Source organism: Magnolia sinica, chromosome 19, assembly GCF_029962835.1.
Source record: "Magnolia sinica isolate HGM2019 chromosome 19, MsV1, whole genome shotgun sequence".
In the NCBI taxonomy this organism is placed as follows: Eukaryota; Viridiplantae; Streptophyta; class Magnoliopsida; order Magnoliales; family Magnoliaceae; genus Magnolia; species Magnolia sinica.
In genome coordinates, this window is record NC_080591.1 from 53,111,440 (window position 1) to 53,133,130 (window position 21,691).

The window sequence follows — 21,691 nt, forward strand, 5'->3', positions numbered from 1 at the left end:
CCCCCAGCTTACCTTGCAGCTTTTGATGATTATTGTCTCTGATTGTAGAAAGGTGGGCCCTCAGACTTCATCAGCTTTTGGGGCTGACTGCTTAAATGAAACACAGATCCAGACCTACAGTTTTCCATGTTTGGGTCCCCTTGCTTCCTGTCAATGGGGCGAGTGTAGTTCTTGTCGGACCCATCGATTTTGCATGTGCAGGCTACTGTGGATGATGGGTCATGGCCTGAAGGATCACAATGATAAAATGATTCTAGCTGCCTGATCTATGTAGTCTTGAATAGAATGTTTGGGAAGATCGTCAATAGCCCTTGAATACATTCACCAAAATTGAACGGTTTGGAATGAATATCACTCTGGTGCTTGACCATGTTCTGTTCGTGATGGGTCCACTGAAAATGAATGGTGGATGAAAGTTTCTTCTGAGAACTCAAACAATTCCTTTGAAGTTACTGTATTCAAGATGAGCGGAATGGCCATTGTGTTGAATTGGTTGGTTGAGCCACTTGCCGCATTGAGATCCCTGCAAATTCAGTTTGATGGATTGTTTCCTGAATGCACCTTCTGCACATCTCGGCCCGTCTGTTTCAATAGCAGCATTAGCTGGAAATCTTCGCTCTCTCCAAACTGTGCCTAATGTTCTGCTTGGAACAGATGCCAATTGCCATTGTCCACGTTAAACCGAGAGCAGTCTCATGTTTGGGAAGTTCAGAAACACAGCTGAACAGAGAAAGTCCGTGAAGCTGGTTCTTCATAAAAAGGCAAGCAAGCTGGGGGAAATCTAAATTGAGCAGAATGGCTGTTCTGCTCATGTGAATACTGCATCTTCCGAAAGAAACACAATCAACAACAGTCTATACAGCCATGCAACAGCATTGAGCATAAAAAGGAACAAAGACGTGAATTGCAGTTAAGAGGTTTGCTCCAAGACATCCCGATGTACGGCAATATGATACATCAGCACTAGCCATTGTAATTGGGTTCTTTTAAAGGGCTTCCTATTAATGTGGGATGGACCAAAAATCTCTCGGATTGAATATTTCAACCCTCTTGACTATATGAAGTTTATGATGATCGTCCATTTTCAAAGCAAAAGAGACCCAAATTTCAAATGGTTGAAATAATTGGATATGAGAGATTTTATTTTTTGTATATCCACCGTGCAAGGTGAGACACATCCTATAAACCATTTGGGTCATTGGAAGACAACCCAGATTCAAGGTTAAAGTCTCCATGTATCACATTGCAGTACATTTGGATGTATTCAAGCAATCGTTTTCCACTTAGACAAAAGCATTGAAGGAAAGGGATTCTGTTTTGAAAAATTCAGACTATTGAAGTTCTCTCTTCCCTACTTAAAATCTCTAAATCATTCTGCATAATCTAATATCTAAATCATTTGGCATAATCTGTTGCAATATTTGAGAAGAAATGAAAAGGCAACCCACATAAATGAGCGTGCAATCTTATTGCTGATCTTCTATTTGTTTTGTGAAATGAAAGGCCAGCTCTTGCAACATGGGCTGCACCAGCTTCAGTCTCTCTTCGGCTTCTCATTATACTTTGAATCCACAGTAACTATAAATCTGCTAGAAATATGAGAACTTCAATTCTAGAAGAGAAGTCAATTCCTGCACCCCGAACGCTAAACTGAATTACTATGACATCACACACAAGAAATACAATCCAAGTTGCATGGGTTTTCGAAAAGGAAATGCATCTGGTTCTATAAAAAAATCATTGAGGGTATGTTTGATTACACCAAATATCGTGAAATATCATGATTAATTAGTCCATTTTGGTGCAAAATATCATCATATTTCATGAGATTTGGTGCAATCAAATGCAGCCTAAGAGAACCAATACTCAAAATATCCAGAACCTGTAATTCTCCCCCAAACAGCCCTCCTGAAGAAGATCCATCAACAAATTCAGCATTCCCAAGCTCAAGAGCATGAAAAGGATGGCTGCATCATCCACCACCATTGTGTCAAAATCTCCTTCCATCAAAATCATCCTTCCAAAGTTGGGAAAATCATGAAACAAAACAATGTTGTAAGACAGTTAAAACAACCCATTTCAAATAGACATCTATTGAAGAATCCAACACTGTCAAGCCCAAGAAACATGAAATAGATACGTTTCACTCCAGCCCTTGTGTTCACTTCCCATCGAATCTCATCCGCATAATAATAAATTCACGTAGTTGATCAAAACTATCTATTACCTTAACTGCCTTAACAAAAAAAAAAGAAGTCAATTTTAAATTACCATCTAACACTCAAATCATGAGAATTTGCACATGGAAACTCTCTCATGTGTTGCCCCACTCTGAATTTTCACATTCTATATAGGATTATTCACCTGCTTATGAGCTACGTTATTTAACACAGTCAAAATGTTCATGTACACGTCCATCAATCCGTCCGTCCATCAATCCATCCATCCATCATATCATTGCAGACTTGTTCCAGCTATTTGAGTCAGCTGATTCTCAAGATTGCTTGGCTGTCCACGTAACATCAACCCTCTGGCTTTACCCAGGCTCGAGACTGTTTGGACAGGCACAGACTAGAATGAGGTGATCAAGCTTCATTGGATAGAGTTACCAGTTTTGAGCTTTGACATTGTTGCTTTTTGCATGCATTTGTGGCCACATCTTACAATTAAAGAAATTGGATAACAAAACAATGGATCCTTCATTGAAAGATGCATGTTATTCTATTGTCATTGTCATTGTCATTGTCATCGTCGTCATCTAATTCCCAATCAATAGGGGTCGGCGACATGAGTCGTGTTCTGCTGTTCTACTCTATCAAGGACTATATATATGGTTTTGCTAATGTTCCCTAACATTTTGAATGACACACGGGACACCCAATCACCAATTGAGACAGTTTATTCAGTAGTACCATTGGGAGAAAGCCATGGTGGAAGAATCATGCTGATTAGATGATCCTAACCCTTTGAATAAGGTCAATTTGTTACAACCATCCATTGTTTCTGAGCCATAAATCACATTGATATAATCATCAAACTGAACTGCTACCATGGAATCATAATCAATACAAAATGGGATCTATCATGATTGGATCTATTTTTTTCTCTGCTCAATCCTGACTCTTCATGCCCTGATATTGATTGGATGTTTAAGATCATCAAATTGGTGTGATTTTTGCACCATGGCTTGCTTCTAGTTGCATGACTGAATCAACGGTTCAAATCGACAATTGGACATGATATTGTTTTTCCTTTCTTTCTTTCTTTCTTTTTCTTTTTTTTTTTTTTTTTTTGGTTGAAAACAAAATCTTTGGGTGCTAACTCAGGTTTAGAACTCTTGAGTTCCATCCATCCAGCTTGATTCTTTGTTTCATTAATCTGTTTTATCTTTCAGTTATTTCTGTTTTGTTATACGATGAGTGATTTTTACGTAACTAGTCCTATTTGCTTCTGAATGCATTATTTGTGTTGAGGTGGCAGCTTTAGAAAATAATAATCCATCCTAATGATTTTGGGATATTGAAGAGCAAAGCAAGCCTCTCACCATCACAACTAGGACTTAATAGAAGTAGCCAAGGGCATGTTTGAGTATCATCAATTCCATGGAAATCAATGGAAATGGAAAATGTTTCCATTGATGTGACAGATTATTATTATTATTATTATTATTATTATTATTATATATGTATATATATATATATATATATATATATATATATAGAGAGAGAGAGAGAGAGAGAGAGAGAGAGAGAGAGAGAGAGAACTCCAAAAATGAAATCTGTGTTTTAATAATGCTTATGGGGATACATATATCCAAACATGGCATAAATGAAAATTTACAGCCAACATCCCATATAAGAAGACTGAAGAAGAAGAAAAAAACCAAGTCCTTTCCATGTTTTTCACATAAGAAGATTGAAGGAAAAAGAAAGAACAAGTCCCATCCCACAAACATGTGGGGTTTGAGAATTTTCCAAGGGCCAGAGTAGAAACTGCCTGAACCTAAAAGATGCTACCATTAATAAATAGAATGTATTAGCATGACCTTAGAAGCCTCAAATGGCAAGGAATGTTAGAAAACCCAAATGAAAATATAGAGCCAATGATACTGGTTTTGGCAGTTGCATAACAAAGGTGCATGCTTTAGTCCAATGCCTTAAAAATTGAGTAGACCATCAAACCAGACCGAAGGTTGATCTATGATACAAAAATTAATAGCTTTCTCCCATATCACTATTTTCCATATGCCCGTGCTTGTGTGAGGCTAATCTTTAAAAGTGGAGCCCAATGGTTGGTTTATCCAATCCATTGATCTGATGACCCATCATGGACGAACCATGCCAAAATAAAAAATAAAATAAAAAAATAAAAAAAATTTCTTGATTTGGTCAACTCTAACCATTCCATTGTTAGCATGTAAATACATGGTGAAGAAGGAATTCTCCCAGAGTCCACATTCAATGAAGAAAATAAAAACAATTTGATTATTAGGATCTTCCAGTTTGGGAGGTTTTCTTATAGCCATGGTTCATCCATTATGGAGGACATCAGATCCATGACTTCGACAAATTTATTATGGCCCCTCATGTACAGATTAGGTCCCAAATAGGGAAAGGCCTCTCTCTATACACACATACATATGTATCTTTGTATCGTACAGAAAATGAATCTCAGGGATAATCAACGCTGGAATCTAAACACCCAAAATAGGAAAGACAGAGAACTTAAGGCACTGATAACAATTCAAATCCTCCGTTTGACACTTATCTTATCTAAGGACAAGTTTTAGAAGAGAAGAATTGAAGTCTATTAGAAGAAATAATTTTGTTGATATCAGATCTTTGAGAATTAGAAGGAGATGGAGGTTTCTTTTCATTATTTTTAAAATTCCGAAATGGGTCTGGTTTATCAAGAGAAAAGAGAGAGCTGTGAGCGTGTTTGGATACATTCCATTTGGATTTCATGGATTAAGTGACGATTACTAGGATTCTAAAAATGAGATGCCCTGTTTGGATATCAAGTAGAATCTGAAATGCATTAAACCACCGCAGTTACTTTGTTTCTTGTGTCAAAAAATTTTAACTATAAATAAGAATAATGATTACTAGATAGGATTCATGTATTTGTGTAAATCAATTTTCATTTTAGCCATTGATTTTAGGGGTGATTTGGATGCATGTAAAGTCCTTAGGTTATAAAGGGATTACATGTAATCTGGTTACAAGGGCTGTTTGGATGCATGTATTTGCCTAGAAGGCTTTACAAGCTGTAAACATATTATAACTTTAAGTTGTAATGTGAAACATGGCACATGTAAAATCTTTACCGCTAAAAAGGTATTATACATGTCAGAACACAATGGTTAATATACACTCATGATATGTGGGGCCTACCATAATGTGTATGGTACTTTCAATTTATTCATAATGTACTTCCCTTGATGCTCTCCTATTACCCTTTAAAAAAAAAAAAAACAGTTCATTCATTATCAAATTGACCACTGAGAGGAGGATGGGATGTCCACCATTAAAAACTTTTAAATTGCATTTGGGGTCCAATGTGATGGGTGGAAGACATCCAATCTCTTTAGTATGTGCATGCTTTAATGCTTTCTTAGGGCTTTTAAAAAAATCAAATCCTCATATGATTTGTGGATTTTGGAAGGTTCGCCGTCTAAGCTCTATGGTATAAATACATACTTTATTTATTGTAAACACTTTATATGCTAGCCTAGTACATAATCTATTTATCCCTGTAACCATATTACCAATTAAAATCCAAGTAAAATAGCATGTAACTCAATTACATCTGAAACTCTTTTTAGGTGTAATGTGTTCATAACTAAAAACTTTATAAGCATCCAAACGACCCCTTATACAACCAAATTGTTGTATTTGATGTCTTTAATCTAGTGATATACTGAGTCTGTCGATGCCATCAATTGTTTGTTCAATGTCACCTTTGATAACATCAAACAGTGCTCAATCCGTCGAACATTTTCTCGATTTCCTCTATTGGTTGATGGACATACTGTGGCCATTTTCGATGATATCGAATACATGTTCGATGCCATCAAAGCTGGGTCGAGTAATCGAGAATTTTCGCAAAATTCATGTTTAGTTACTAGACTCTTTTGGCGTTTGTTCGATGTCATCGAAGGTAGTTCAATGACATCAAACGATTTACGCAATTTGCGGATCCGCAAGATTTGCAAATTTTGTTTCCTAATTTGTTTTGGTTTCTTCTGAAGCTATATAGAGGGGTATAAACGAGATTGGGAGTTATTCTAAGCTTTAGGAACTATTTCAAGGGTTTCTAAATAGTTCTATAGTTTCAAAGGGGTAAAGCAAGGGAGAGATTCAAAGTTGTTTGAATTGGGTAAGCCTTTTCTCTTTGTAATTTCTGTTTTTATAATAAAGATCTGTCACTTTGTGCCGTGAATTTTATTTTTATTTTTTAAGAATTTTCCACGTTAAATATTTGTATTCTCTTGTGTTTGCTTGGTGCTCTTGGATTGTTATCCTAAGTTCATCTATGTGTGATTCCAACGTCTAATCTCCAACACAAAGATACCCTAATTATATTTAGTGCAATGGCTGCAAGCATTTTATTTATTGGTTGTAAGGTTTCCAACACAATTTCTTAAATCCATATTAGATAAGAGCATAATTCTGAAAGCCAGTGGCTATACTCAAAATTCGGCCAAGTCCACTCAACTTGGTGATATTTTGGGACAAGGCGTTTTTGCTGTGAACCCTGCCTGATGAATGGCCTAGATTTCTTCACACATGTGCCATGTATGCACACGTGCTGCAAATCGCCTCTTCAATCTTTCCTTGGTGAATAAACTTCGCATGCTTCGTATAATAACATCCAAGGCCATTTGTTTGTCCCAAGGCTCATGTGAACCTTACCGTTGATCTAATGGGACTGCATGGGTACTTTCCTAATTTTGCAGATCTTCATCTTCATGGTGAGGCCGTTTTACATCCATGCTGTCCATCGCTTTGCCAGCTCACTTTAGGGCATGATCCCAGGAAATGAAGCAAATCCAAAGCTTAAGTGGACCACCCCACAGGAAACAGTGAGGATAGCGATAACCACCATTGAAATCTCCCTAGTGCCCACCGTGGTGTTTATTTGCCATCCAACCCGTTCATAAGGTCATGCAAGCATCCGTCCGTTGCTTTCTTATCATTTTTCTTTCTTACTCTATCAATCGTGCCCAAGCTCCTCTCTCTCTTGTGCTCAAGCTCCTCTGTCTTGTGCTCGAGCTCTACAGACTCTCTCAACACCAACAACAAGGTACCTCTATGGCTTTATCCGATATATATATTAAATATTTGATTTGGGAGTTGGGTTGGATGCGAGTTGGGCTCAGCCAGGTCAGAAGCAGGCTTGACTCAACTCGAAGTAATCTCACCTCATCTGGATCCACTAGCTTGCCTTGAGCTTGACTTCAAATGTTTGACAAACAAGCCAAACTACAGTGGTAAGCTCAATCTCAAGGGAAGCACGAAATTTAGCCCACCTCGACCCGCCTTGGCTCAGTGTACAACGCTAACCCTACTCTTGATGCCCTCACATTTAAGACAATCATACGCCAATCTCAAGCTGATCTATCCATCGAGCTGGCGATAACAATAAACGGTCCACGTTCAAAGTACACGTGTGCGGCCGACCGTATCTCCTCTGCCCTTCCATCAACGGCCAAAAACTCAATAATCTCAGTATTGACAACTCATGGAAGGACTACACAAAATCCGTGCACCCTGACCTACTGGCCCAACTGATTAAATTTCACTTTTGGGTAGTTCCTTCCACGTTCTTGCACTACGTGAGCTGAAAACACATGACAGCGGTGTATACATCCGTTTTCAATTCTCACAAATGGGGCTATTTTTTGTTGATCCAGACCACTGATCTGTTGAGTCCCACCATGGATGGTTAGTGTACCATAATATAAGTAGGGCATAATATCCTATTCCACTGAAACAGTGTTGTATTTCTCTTCCTAAACATATATCTGTAGGAAAGAAATTGAAAGTTTGAGATTGTCTAATCGAGTATTATTTGAGTCATGGACCATCCAAGATAGATCAACCGTCTGGATTACTGAAATATGGACCCAGTTATAGGAATTGAGAAACCAGATGGAACTTGCAGTCGACGTACGTACAATTCCTCTGAAGATGTCGGTGGAAAAAAGAAATGCCGTGTTGCTCTGGTAGAGGATGATGGATGATGCGCAGGCAGTTAGAAATTACCGTGAAATTCATATGTTGCATATAACTAAGTCAAACTAAACCGTAAGAATTACGAGTACCTCTTTAAATTTATAGGTAAAGGAAAATTACTCTTATTTGATTATCTAAATATCGGATTTCTTCACATTAATTGGACGGTTGAAAATGAAAATATCCAATGACCTTATTTTCAAAAGTAAGTATCCACGAATCAGAGGTTAGGATAGTTCAAACAATATGAAATTTATAATGTATCGTAGAGATTTTTTTTTTTTTTCCACAATATAGTCGGTTAAAATTTATTTTCCACGTAACAAGTATAATATTTAAGTGCCTGTGTATCACGAGTCGTACGCAACCAGAGTATCAAATAACTCTGGGTTCCGGTCCTTGCCTGAGTGGTAGACTCAGGAGTTTCAACCCGAGGTCTTGGGTTCGAAACCCTTAGGTGGTGAAATCCCTCTACGCCGTGCGTAGATGTGGCGGGTGCAGGGTGCGTGCGTGTAAAAAATAAAAGAGTATCAAGGCTTTGACCCACGTTCTAGAGGGACGCGGATTTCATGTGAAAGCCTTTCGCTGCACAAGGATGGTGGGTGGGGCCTAATGCGACGTACGTGACAAATCCATTCCGTCCATCCGTTTTGAGAGCTCAATTTAGAACGTACGATCGAAAATTAGGTGGATAAAAAACTCAAGTGGGTCACACGAGAGGGAAATTTGGGGAAAGAAATTCCTACCGTTGAGACTTCTTAGGCTCCACCTTGATGTTTATATGCTATCCAAACCGTTTATAAAGTCATTCCTAATGTGTGAAGTGAAAACACAAAAAATATAGCCTGATACAAAAGTTTTATGGCCATGGGAATGCTTCAACGGTTCTTACTTAATGTCTACTGTTTCCTCTCGTGTGGCACATTTGAGTGTTGGATACGCTGAATTTTCAAAATTTTTAAATTGAGTTCCAAATTAGGATGGACGGGGTGGATTTCTCAAAAACATCGAGGTGGACCCCACCCGGCATCCTTGCACTGGGCCTTTCGCAGAAATCCGCGTCCGTTCTTGAGGAGGCTTATGATCCTCGACCGGGGATATCTATAGTATCCACTGGTTTTGGGTTTTACAAGTGGAGTACACGGTTCGGTGATCCAAGCCGTTGTTTTGATGGGCCCCAACTAAAGGTAAAAGTTACCCATATTTGTATATCGCCAGCCATCCAATCTTTATTAGTTTCTTTTCCATTTAAATGTGGAATTCTGCGGTGTTTACCACAAATTGAAAGGTTAAGATTGGCCGATCAAAGAGAATATTTGGCCATGATCAATTCGATATGGGGCCCATCATATGAAGGGTTTTCTTCAGTAAGCCACAGACCCCACGTGTACAAACAAGGACGGAAGCGGATTGGCTAGTGTACCTCGCTCTTCGAGCTCCGAGTTGTACGAACGGTTCAAAGGAGATCAAAGTTACATGGCCCCACAGTGATTTATTTATTATATCTACACCATTCATCTATTTTTAGAGATCATTTTAGAGCATTATACAAAAAAATGAATCATATCCAAGGATCATCTGGACCACGCCACAAATAGCAGCAGAGATAATGATTTTCACCGTTAAAAAATTTGTAGGGCCCACCATAACATTTATTTTCCATCCAATCTGTTCATAAGGTTAAAAAAAACCTTGATAAAGAGGAAAAAAAATTCATATTGATCCAAAACTTCTGTGACCTCAAAAAGGGTTTCAATGGTAGATGTTCAATTCCCTACTACTTTTTGCAGTGTGGTCCACTTGATAGATGGATCTGTCTTTCTTCATGTCTCAAGCCTTAAGACAAGCTTGCCAAATGTATAGACAGTTTGGATATAACACGTAACTCATGATCAAACCCACGGAACTTGCTCACGTGAATACATAAGCTATACAGCTGGTGCGAGGTACATCAACCAATCCGCTTCCAACGAGGACCCTATTGGGGAAACAGATTAGCTACTCCCCCCGCCACCAGCTCAGTTGCTAATGGTCGGTACTCTGTGGGCCCCACCATGATGTATGTGTTTCATCCATTCCGTTCATCCATTGTTAAACATCATTTTATGGCTTTATACCAAAAATTATATGGATATAAATCTCAGTGGACCACACCACACGAAAACAAATCCACCATTTAAAACCTCCTAAGGCCCACTATACTGTTTATTTGACATCCAATCTATTTATTACGTCATACAGGCCCAGATGAAGGGAAAACAAAGATCAGCTTGATCCAAAACTTTTATGGCCCCCAAAATGTTTTTAATGGTAGATCCTCATTCAACACTATTTCCTGTAATGTGGTTCACTTGGGATTTGAATATATCTCATTTTTGGACTCATACCGTAAAATTACCTATAAAAATATATGGACGGCATGGATGAAATACATACATCATAATGGAGCCCACATAGCAGCGACCATCAGTCATTGGCTGGTGCCATGGGGAGTAGCCAATCCGTTTTCCCTATTGGGATGGAGTGATTTTATACTGAGAGGTGTTCAGGTGCTCTCATATAACTTAAAAGTGCTTCTAGTTGCACTGGGACACTTGAACAGTCCAATAGGTTGATCTATACCGTCCATTAGGTACGACAAAAAATAATGAGCCACCATACAAATTTCTCACCAATATGATGATCTCAACCATCTGATCAGTGGCTCCAATATGGATGGTCAAGATTATTGGCATAAAAATAGGTCAATCCAACAATTCGGTCCATTTATCATGGATTGCTTGTGATTTTAAAGAATCACTTCCGTTGGCAATTTTAACAATCCCATCCATGAGTTGGAAAAAGGACAGCTAAAAATTAAGGCTGATTCTAGATGGATTTGATCATCCAATCAGCCTTATTTTATGCAAGATATCCCTAGAAATATGTTTTAGACTAAATGAATGGTTTAGATGGATCTGTTGTACTGTCCAAGTTACCCAATGCAATCAGGAGCAGTATAACTTACAGTGCGCCCAGAGCATTGGAGCATCCATTAACATAGACATGTTTTAAGTATGCTTCCTCATTCAATTTAATAATTTAAAACATGATTTTTATTTGAATTTTACTAAATAATACTTCATAGAATTTAAAAAAATAAAAATAAAAAATACAGTGAAGTCCTTTCAAGAATGAAATTACAAAATGACCCTCATTAATATTTCTTTTTAAAAAGTGATAAAGTCGAACATTGTAGGGGCTTATGTTGTACGATCATGGCATCCAACCCGCCCAACAGATGAATCCAATCATGATGATCATGTGGATAAAAATAATGTAGATCTAACTAGAAAATAGACCTCATAATAGAATATAATATACGCGACCCAAAAATATCCAAATTCACCTGTGACCCATCTGATCATTCGATTAACTATATATTTTGTTAAAGTGATCATCATGATGGGTGCATATGACGGACAGGTTAGATTTAATGCACATACCAGATGGACATTACAATTCTACGAGGAGAATTTATTAATTTCATTCCCTGAAAATAGAGTTGTATATGAATTGAGTTAGCTGGGCCGACTTGTCCGACCCGATTAGGAAAAACTTGACTCGCCTTGGCTTGAAATTGGATTCAGACTGAGTTGAACTGATTTTTGAAGCTTGAAAAAATTTTGAGCCAGAGTTCAAGCTTCCTGAGTTCGATTGGACTTGAACCGAACCTCAACTTGAATCAGCTCGGTAACTATGTTATTTTGATATTGATGTTGCTCTTGATGAAATAACTCAATGACGTGTTGTTTCGGGTGCATGGCATACATTTCCCGTGGGATTGGCTGTTGGCGAGGAAGGGATGGACATGAAACAAATCACTACAAAATAAAAATTAATTTTTTTTTTAAAAAAAAAGAACTTTATATTATAAAACTACCCTCATTCTTGGTTTTGATGATACTCACCGAGTATTTGATGAAATACCTGCAATGTGTGAGAAATTAAAGATGCATTTTGTGTTTGAAAAAATGTTGCACATGTTCAAACTCAGCTCACATTAGCATGAGCTACTGAATGAACCGTGCCAAGCTAGCCAATCAAGCTTGAGGATCAAGCTAAGCCGAGTTGAGTTCGAGCTGTGGTGAGCTACTGGCCGAGCTGAGCTGAGCTGTGCCAAGCTCACTTGATTCGACTTGTGTACTGCTCTGCCCAGAAATCACCATCAGTGTAACTAGGAACTTTTGGAGGAATTTTGTAGTTAAAGTCGGTAGAAAATGGGAGAAATGAGATCCAACACACAATGTAAACACCGGATCCAATGATCACCGTTGCATTAGTAGATTTCACCATCCATTTTCGGCCCACCACCTTCTATTAAGGTCTCCCCTCACTACACCAAAATCGTGCATCTGGTACGGCTGGATGTTTGGTTCAGAAATGGCTCTAGGCCATTTCTGGTTTGAAATGGTAATGAACCGTACTTGGCTAGTTGTTGTTATACTCTGTTGTTTCCATTTTTTGTTGGTGTGTCTTAATTGAGTGTTTGATGTTCTTATTTATTATTATTATGCTTTATTGTTTTATTTTGAAACAGATGGACGGAATGGATTCTATTAGTAACTTCTGAGTGGACCCCACATGGCTGGAGAGCCACGTTACTGTATATACCGCAGACTACCGAATTTTTTCTTCATTTCCTTACGCCAAAACGCCCTAAATCCCTCATTTCCTTACGCCATCGCCATCTGCGTCTCCCTCTCCCAATCTCCCTCGATCTCCCTCCCTCGATCTCCCTCTCCCGATCTCCACCCTCTCTCTCGATCTCCCTCTCCCGATCTCAACCCTCTCTCTCTCTCGTTCTCCCTCTCACTCTCGCTCCCTCTCCCTCAATCTCCCTCTCCCTCGATCTCCCTCTCCGTCTTCCGATCTCGACCCTCTCTCTCTCGATCTCCCTTTCCCTCGATCTCCCTCTCACACTCCCTCCCTCTCTCGATCTCCCTCTCCCTACATCTCCTCTCATATGAAAGATGTATTCGTGCATTTGAATCTGTGGAAGAAGGTAATGTGACGTCTGCTTACTCTATGAAATTGAAATGACGTCTCCTAGAATCTCTCATCATGAATGTGCATGTTATAATCTTTCGATATATATTTGTTTTGGTGTATTTATAAATGTTTATGAACATGTAGTTTTGCATTTTGTGGGGTTTTCAGACTGTTTTTATCCAATCTGGAAATCTACTCGAGTTAGAAGAAAGTAACTAAAAGGATAACGATGTCATTGGCTTGGCAATTATTTTTGAATTAGAGGCTGTTGGATCAAACTCTACCTGATAGAGTTGTTTTTCTTTTTAAAAGAAAGCAAATGAACACTTTAGTTGACTGGGATTTCCCAACTGGTCTCGACTGGGACTCTTTGGTCCAGTTTGGGTTTCAAACATTGCATTAAACTGGATTTTTTTTTTTTGTTCCATTACTAATACATACTGTAGACTGTAGTAGTTAATCTGCCACAACAAGGAGAATGTGGACTTGGAATTGGTAAAAGAAAAATGAAGTGGTAGACTGGGATGATAGTTTAGACCTCGAGCATGTTAATTTAAACTGCAACCCTGCTGGCTGTTGTGACTAACTGATGAGGCAGGCATTATACTTTTCTTCAATCATGTCTGGGGAGAGGTAGGAAATTTAGTTGTGGTCCTCTTAGACAATCATGATGCATTTGGTTGTCATCTAAATTGCAAATCGATGGGAGTTTTTGGCTTAAAAGATGGCTATTTGTTCCATCTGACACTTGGAGTGGTGCAAGTTTTTTGAAACTGCATTATCGAAGGTCCCATTTTTCAGCCTTTTGTGCATCAAATCAGTATCCAGATTCAGGTTGGATGTGAAACATTGGGGATGTTGATTTGGGGAGAAAAGCATCCTGCCTGGGCAGAAACATCAGGACATGGAAATGCAACCTTTAAGTGCATGGGGCTGATATTTCTTGTAATTAGGAGTTTGATTTCATTTTTCACTTCACTTGGTCCCTTTTTAATTAAAAACAGGATATAAAGCTCGGACCACCATTCTGGTTGGATAAGTAGGTCCAAATATCCTTTAGATAAAATCGTAGAGACCTCACTGTTCTACAAAGGCCTTTGGATATATCAATTCCTGGCATTTTTTATTGCACAGTTCAAAAACTCATTGACTCGACTCGAAACTCGAGGGAGTAAACTCTGACTTGCTGAGATTTTTAGCTGCATCACTAGGAAACTTGGTTGTGACTGTGACTCGACCTCACTGAGATTGTATCCTGTTGTTGTTTGATAGATTTTGACTCTAAATTTTTATTTTTCAGAGAAATCAATAGTAGAGAATGCAGGACAAACTCAGCATTGACCCATGGTAGTCCAGGTTCAATTCTCTCTACCTTGTTAGGCATCTGTATACTTGGGTTTATTTTCATGGTATTTTGATTATTTACAATGGCACGTTCTTTATTATTATTTTTTCCCCCTCGTCTTTTCTGGTGGTGATAAAGCAAACATGTTCTACATGATAAATACAATTACTAACTAGACAATGTATTGTGCTTGTATTCCATTTATCTGAAAATGGCTTCTAGTTTGCCCATTCTCATCTACATTTGGCTAGCATTTCTCATCTTTGCTTGGGCACTTGAACGGATTATAAGTGGTTGCTTTTGAAAAAGAGAAACTTTAGATACTCTGGCAGTGTGACGGATAATGTGCAGGCACTTAGAAATTACTTAGAAATTGCATACATGGCATACAAGTCAAATTATGCCATCCAAATTATGGTGTTCCCAGTAGATGTATCATGAATAAAAATGAAGCTTGTTTGATTATTTGACTATTGGATTGGTGGACATTTATTGGATGGTTAACAATGGAGGGAAAATCCAACAGTCCTATTTCAACAAACAAGTGTTCACAAATGGATTAATCCAACATATGGGAAGTTCCCATGCAGTTGAGCTTCTATGGGGCCCACTGTGATGTTTGTGTAGCAACCACTCACTACACCAAAATCGTCAATCGAGTACGGCCCCTAGTTTCTTGTTGCTTTGCCAGCACCTCGTTGAGCAAGTGTTGACTTCAGTCGGCCTGTTTTCATAGCCACTGCATTCTACTTGTGTGCAAAAAGGCACAAGGTAGCTATTCATTGAAATCCTTTCTTCTCTTTCCATTTCAACCTGCCTGATTTTTTAAAATGTTTCTTACGCTTCAGTGTTTACTTGTTTTGCAGCTTAAAGTAGACAAGATTAAGCTTATTGAGCTATGTGGCACATCAGAATCTGAATTTACTAGTGTAAGACATGCTCCTGTTAGCATTTTCTTTATTTCTACTTTGTAGCATTTTTTTTTATTATTGGACTTCCAAATCATGGTTGCAGGTTTTCTTGCATCAATTTTCTCATAAGATGTTGCTTCTTGTGCAACAGATTCTGTACATGCATGTTTCCATTTTCGACACTAAGAATAAAAGACAAACAACAGATGACTGTGACTCTGTAACAGCCAAAAAGTTAGAGTGCTACCAATTTTATAGTTAGTAGTAGCAAAGGTGGAAATGGAGGGTAGAGATGTGGATAGAAATTCAAAATAAACATGTTACTTACAAGGAGAAAGAAATCATACCTTACCAAGTTGGCTAGTTGTGGCCAGTAGTACATTACATTTATGTTTATTTTGGATTACAAAGAAATCATACCTTTGTACTCTTATTGAGGTCAATGCATTGTATCATCGGGTGTAGGATGTGACAAAAGGTATGTGGTTGTTTTTTTTTTTTTTTTTCCTTTCTTTCTTTTTACAATTATCTGTCACATGCAATTTGCACAACATTTTTTGCTGAAATACATTCACCTAATCTTTACTGCTCATTGATCGTCACAAATCCTGCAACCCTTTTGTATGTCCGCACATGTAAGGAATCACCATTCTTGTATAGACCCACTGATTTGATAAACACCCCCCTATCCCTTCTGCTTTTAGTCAGATAATAATACTAAATTAGAAAGTAGACATGGTGGGTGCATTTTTATCAGGGTTGCAACAGACACAGGGTACTTTCTCATATTGATCTCAATTGTTCATGTTTGCTACTTTCTTGTAATCATGCATCATTGATGATCCTATAACCTTTGAATCTTGGATTTGAACATGACTCGTTAAAAATTTTACTTTTCAATATTCCATGTTCCTATTCATGCACAATCATCCAAAACCAATTTTCTTCAAATGGCACTAGTAGCATACAATCCACAGCATGATTTGGTTCAGATCATCATCTAAGATACAATTCAGTGGTGGATAACACCCGCAATAGATATATTAATTTTCAAATTATATTTTCAACAGTAACAGGTTGGACGATATTTCATTTCTTTTATGGTGGTTGACATGCAGAGCTACTGGAACTAGAATAGGATACTATCTGCCACAGACCAGTCTTGAATGAGCAGCTAATCCGTCAAACAGAAGGTCCAGGGATTGATTGGCAGCATTTTGTATCAGGAAAAAGAAAAAAGCTACTTACCACTGGAAAGGTGGGAGGTGTGCAGGGCACATAAAGTGATTTTCTTATTAGGAAGGCCATTCATTTTCTTCCTTCTAAACTCAAAATTAATATTCTGCTTAGGTTGTGTAAGACAGAAAGCTATGTGGCTGTTACTTTTGGGCTAAAGCTAATTCTGCCCAACCTCATTCTCTTAAAATGCTCAGCATATGCATATCATATCTATTCTTCATTTCATCTAGGTGTTTTTATTTATTTTTTAATATTCTCTCTCATGATGATTTCATTCACTACAATCAAGATCATTATTATCATCAACTTGGAAGTAATAGTTGAAAAGTGCGATCTTATTGGGGAACCAACGCAGTATGGGGATGGCACTACTTCCAGTGCTCCTACACAGGGAAGTGCTTCCATGCCTGCACAGTCATCATCCATGGATCAATCAGGGATAGCAGCTGGAAGTCCACAATCTTATGGTGGGTCACTACTTCAGTGCTCCTACAAAATTATATATCTTTTGTTCAGCTTCCAGTCCACAGTCATCGTTCATTCTTTCTTCATTTCTTTTGTTCAGCTTACAAAAATTATATATCTTTTGTTCAGACTAGATGGAAGATGAGTTCTAGTCTTCTACCTCAATTGGTCGTTGTAGCAGAAATCTGATTTTAAACTGCAACACCACAACAGGTTCCACAACATTCTATGCAACTAGATGGTTGGGCTTGACTGATCTGACCAATACCCAAAAGCTGTGAAAGGGCGCACTGAGGTACATGTTTTTATTGACATTTTTCCAGGCCAATCTCCCTGTTCTTCCACTGCACTTCCCACTTGTTCCTGTAAACTCATTTTCTTTACAAATGAATGGTTTGCATACCCAAAAGAATGTTCGTAGTGATGGTGGAGAGTTTATTTTTAAAATGAATGTTACATTCCTTGCTAACAATGGTATTACTTGTTAGAGAGTGCAATGGATTAATGTGGTGCATTAAATGCTTTTATAGAATGCTAAATACCTCTTTAATCAAATGAACCATATATCTGTTTTGTTTTGTTTCAGGAATATAATCATATTTGTTGAAGTCTACTTCTCTTGTTGTAGATAAGAACCTACTGAATCAGGTATAATTGTGTGCTTACCTATAGTCTTAGTTAATTTATATTTTTATTACTTCATGTAAACATATCTGCCCGTTGAGTCTAAAAAAGAGATGCAGTGTTTTTTATTTTAGTTTGTTATCATACTTACGATTGAAAAATGGAAATAAAAAACTTGTTTTATTTCACTAAAGCATGCATCGGAATTTGTTTATTCACTTTAAACACATTTAGTTAATAGGGTCCAACCATCATTTTAACATCAAAATTGACTTGATTTTCTCATTTATTGCAGAATGTTGTCATTAAGTAACAAAGCATGGATGGACAAACATAGGTTAAGTCCAGAATATTTGGATGGACTTGTGCATTTTATTGAGTTTACAAAGAACAACGGTGGTGGATTTGATCATTATTCGTGTCCGTGTGTGAAATGTAGAAATGGGAGTGGGATGTTCACTCTTGGAGAGATTCATGAGCATTTGCTCATTAACGGTATTGATAAGTCATACACACATTGGATTTTTCACGGTGAAAGTCTTGCGAAAAGTAACGAGAAACCATCATCATCGACGTTTGATGATCAATCCGATGATGAGTATCTTAGAATGGAGGAACTTGTTAATGATGCATTTAGAAATATTGGAGAACATGCTGATACTCTTATGGATGATCTTAGAAGAAATGAAAATTGTCATGAAGACCTTGATGCAGAAAGATATAAGGCTTTATTTGATGATGCAAGACAATCTTTGTACCCTTCCTGCCCTAGAGAACTCACAAAATTATCGGTTACTGTTGAGTTGTATAGTTTAAAGGCACGTAATGGTTGGTCGGATAACAGCTTTAATGATCTTCTTCAATTGGTTAAGAAGTTGTTATCAGTAGAAAACACGTTGCCAGTGAGCACATATCAAGCGAAAAAGATGATCAACTCATTGGGAATGACTTATGAAACTATACATGCATGTCCCAATGATTGTATTATTTATTAGAAAGAGTATAAAGATAGACAAAATTGTCCAACATGTCATAGATCGAGATGGAGGTCAGATTACTTGGCAAAGAAAAAAGGCGTTAGAGTTCCATCAAAGGTTTTGAGATATTTTCCTTTGGCACCAAGGCTACAGAGGCTATACAGGTGTGCATTCAATGTTTAATATAATTTTAATATTATCCTATATACCTTTTGTTAAAAAAATTAATAAGTAATCTTTTTTTAAAAAAAAACTTTATTTCTAGTGTGCCATGGATAGCGGAGCAAATGACTTGGCATTCTCAACCGAAAGAATATAGTGGTGTTATGCGGCATCCGTCTAATTCATCAAGTTGGATGGTAATAAATAACAAGTGGCCAAGTTTTACTGAAGAATTCCGTAATGTGCGTTTAGGGTTTGCGACTGATGGATTTAACCCATTTGGACATCTTAGTAGTGCCTATAGTTGTTGGCCTGTCATTATAGTGCCATATAATCTACCCCCTTCGATGTGTATGAAAAGAGAATTTTCAATGTTAACGGTATTGATACCAAGTCCAAAAGGACCAAGTAAGGACATTGATGTCTACCTACAACCGTTGATTGACCAGTTGAAGAATTTGTAGCTTAATGGAGTGACAACATATGATTCTCATTTAAAGACAATTTTTAATTTGAAAGCCATTTTAATGTGGGGAATTCATGATTTTCCTGCATATGGGAGTTTATCAGGATGTGTTACACATGCACAATATGCTTGCCCTGTTTGTGCCGAGGGAACCATCGCTGAACGACTTAAGAGTGGCAAGAAGTACTCCTATCAGGGTCATCGAAGATTTCTTCCTATTAATCATGTTTTTAGGACTCAAAAAGCGGCATTCAATAATAAAGTGGAAGAAGGAAGACCTTCTCATCGATTAAGTGGTTCAGAGGTTGAAGCGAAGGTAATCGGTATTCAGATGGATATCGGTAAATCGAAGGGGAAGAAACGAAAAAGTTATGGTGATGATTCGACTGGGAATATAACTGCTTGGTACAAAAGATCTATCCTATTCGACTTGCCATATTGGAAGGTGATTTCCTTAACTTGTTAGTTTCATTTGCATATATGTTAGTGAATAAAAACTTAACATTCCATCATAATTGTGTTTTTCCAGGAGTTACCAGTTCGGCATAACTTGGATGTAATGCATGTTATAAAGAATGTTGGTGACCATCTTCTGTTGACGATTCTAGAAGTCAAAGATAAAGCTAAGGATGATATAAGTGCATGCGAAGATTTGAAAAAAATGAACATAATGAAAGACTTATGGCTGAAAGAAGCGGATGGCAAAACTATTAAACCAAAGGCACCATTTACTTTAAGTCGCAAGGAGAAAGAATTGTTCTGCCAAACATTGCATGACTTGAAAGTTCCAACAAGGCATAGTTCCAGATTCAAACATCTTGTGAACTTACAAACTCTTGAGATAAAGGACTAAAGTCGCATGATTATCACGTCATTATGTGTCAATTACTACCTGTGTTGCTACAACATGCTTTCTCAGAGCATAAGACGTTGCGAACTGCTATTCAGCACATCTGTTACTTCTTTAATGTCCTGTGCTCGAAGACAATTAGTGCAGATAATATCATTGCTGTCAAACAACGTGTTTTTGTGGCAATGTGTGTTTTGGAGAAGTTTTTTCCTCCTTCATTCTTTGTTATTAGCGTTCACCTTATGGTACATCTAGCTGACGAAGCATTAGCTTGCGGTCCAGTTAGATTTCGGTGGATGTATCCTTTTGAACGGTAAATATCTAACCTTGATGTGATTCATTTAGACTTCATCGTCGTCGTATATTGACAATATATTATTGCCTCCATCAGGTTAATAAAGATTTATAAAGGATACGTAAAGAATACAGCACATCCTGAAGGGTGTATTGCAGAGCGTTACATTGTAGAAGAATCTATTTTATATTGTATGGAGTACATGCCAAACGGTGAGAGAGGAAGTCACAAACATGATCAGAACTGTCGATCTTATTGGAGCTACTTGGGTGGCCATAGTTCAAAACTCATGCTTATTTGATGATATTTTCGATAAATTTAAACAGTTCACATTCAAATCCACTAAAGAATGTCAGGATCATCCTTTCATCGTGATTATTGGTCATGTTCCATCACAAGTATCACCCAACTGATTGATGGTTCTGATCATCCAACCATCCCTTCATGAGAGTCTCTTGGTGCAACACATGTTGGATGAGCCTGTATCATAAAGAAGGAACTCTTTAAAGTCAAGATTTCATGTGGCATTTGGGTTAATTGAACAGGTTATGAAGCCAGATCCAGTCGTTGTTGCAACAAAGGTACTTGCTAGGAAGAAGATGGTAAACACAGGAAAGCAATTCAACATGATAGCTGCATCTTGGATCCAATTCATGATACATGACTGGATTGACCATCTTGAGGATACCAAACAGGTAGAGTATGCCAACTTAATTAAATTAGGGTGTGTTTGGTTGCACTAAATATCATGATTAGCCAGTCTAATTTGGTTGAAACAAACAAACCGTTACAAATTAATGATCATGTATGTGCATTGGTGTTATCTAGGGTAGATGGTTCTGATCTCCCAATGAGTGTAACTTATGGGCTAGGTTTCATCTACAAGAGGGGACATGATTTCAAATTATGTGCATATCTGTATTCTTTATCGATTTTTAAGGGTTTCCTAATTTCCAAATGATACAGATAGAGATTATAGCCCCTTCATCAGTTGCAAACGAATGCCCGCTCAAGGCATTCCGATTCTACAAGACGAAGGAAGTCCGTATAGGCTCTTATGAAATCAAGAGTGGGCATTTGAATACTAGG

General features: G+C 37.8%; 1 protein-coding gene across 1 annotated transcript; it reads left to right on the top strand.

Moving 5' to 3' along the window:
- The first annotated feature begins 18,304 nt into the window (after positions 1–18,304).
- Positions 18,305–20,310, top strand: LOC131234619 (uncharacterized). The gene is made up of 3 exons (XM_058231549.1): positions 18,305–18,754; positions 19,456–19,902; positions 19,987–20,310. Exons 1-3 carry the CDS (start codon positions 18,305–18,307, stop codon positions 20,308–20,310), a joined length of 1,221 nt encoding a protein of 406 aa, XP_058087532.1.
- The last annotated feature ends 1,381 nt before the right edge of the window (positions 20,311–21,691 follow it).

Bases quoted from the DNA above. Each gene is read 5' to 3' on its own strand.
- LOC131234619 (XM_058231549.1), top strand. From the start codon at position 18,305: ATGTTCACTCTTGGAGAGATTCATGAGCATTTGCTCATTAACGGTATT. The intron at 18,755-19,455 runs GTGAGCACATAT...AAGAATTTGTAG, and splicing joins CAGTAGAAAACACGTTGCCA to CTTAATGGAGTGACAACATA. The intron at 19,903-19,986 runs GTGATTTCCTTA...GTGTTTTTCCAG, and splicing joins TCGACTTGCCATATTGGAAG to GAGTTACCAGTTCGGCATAA.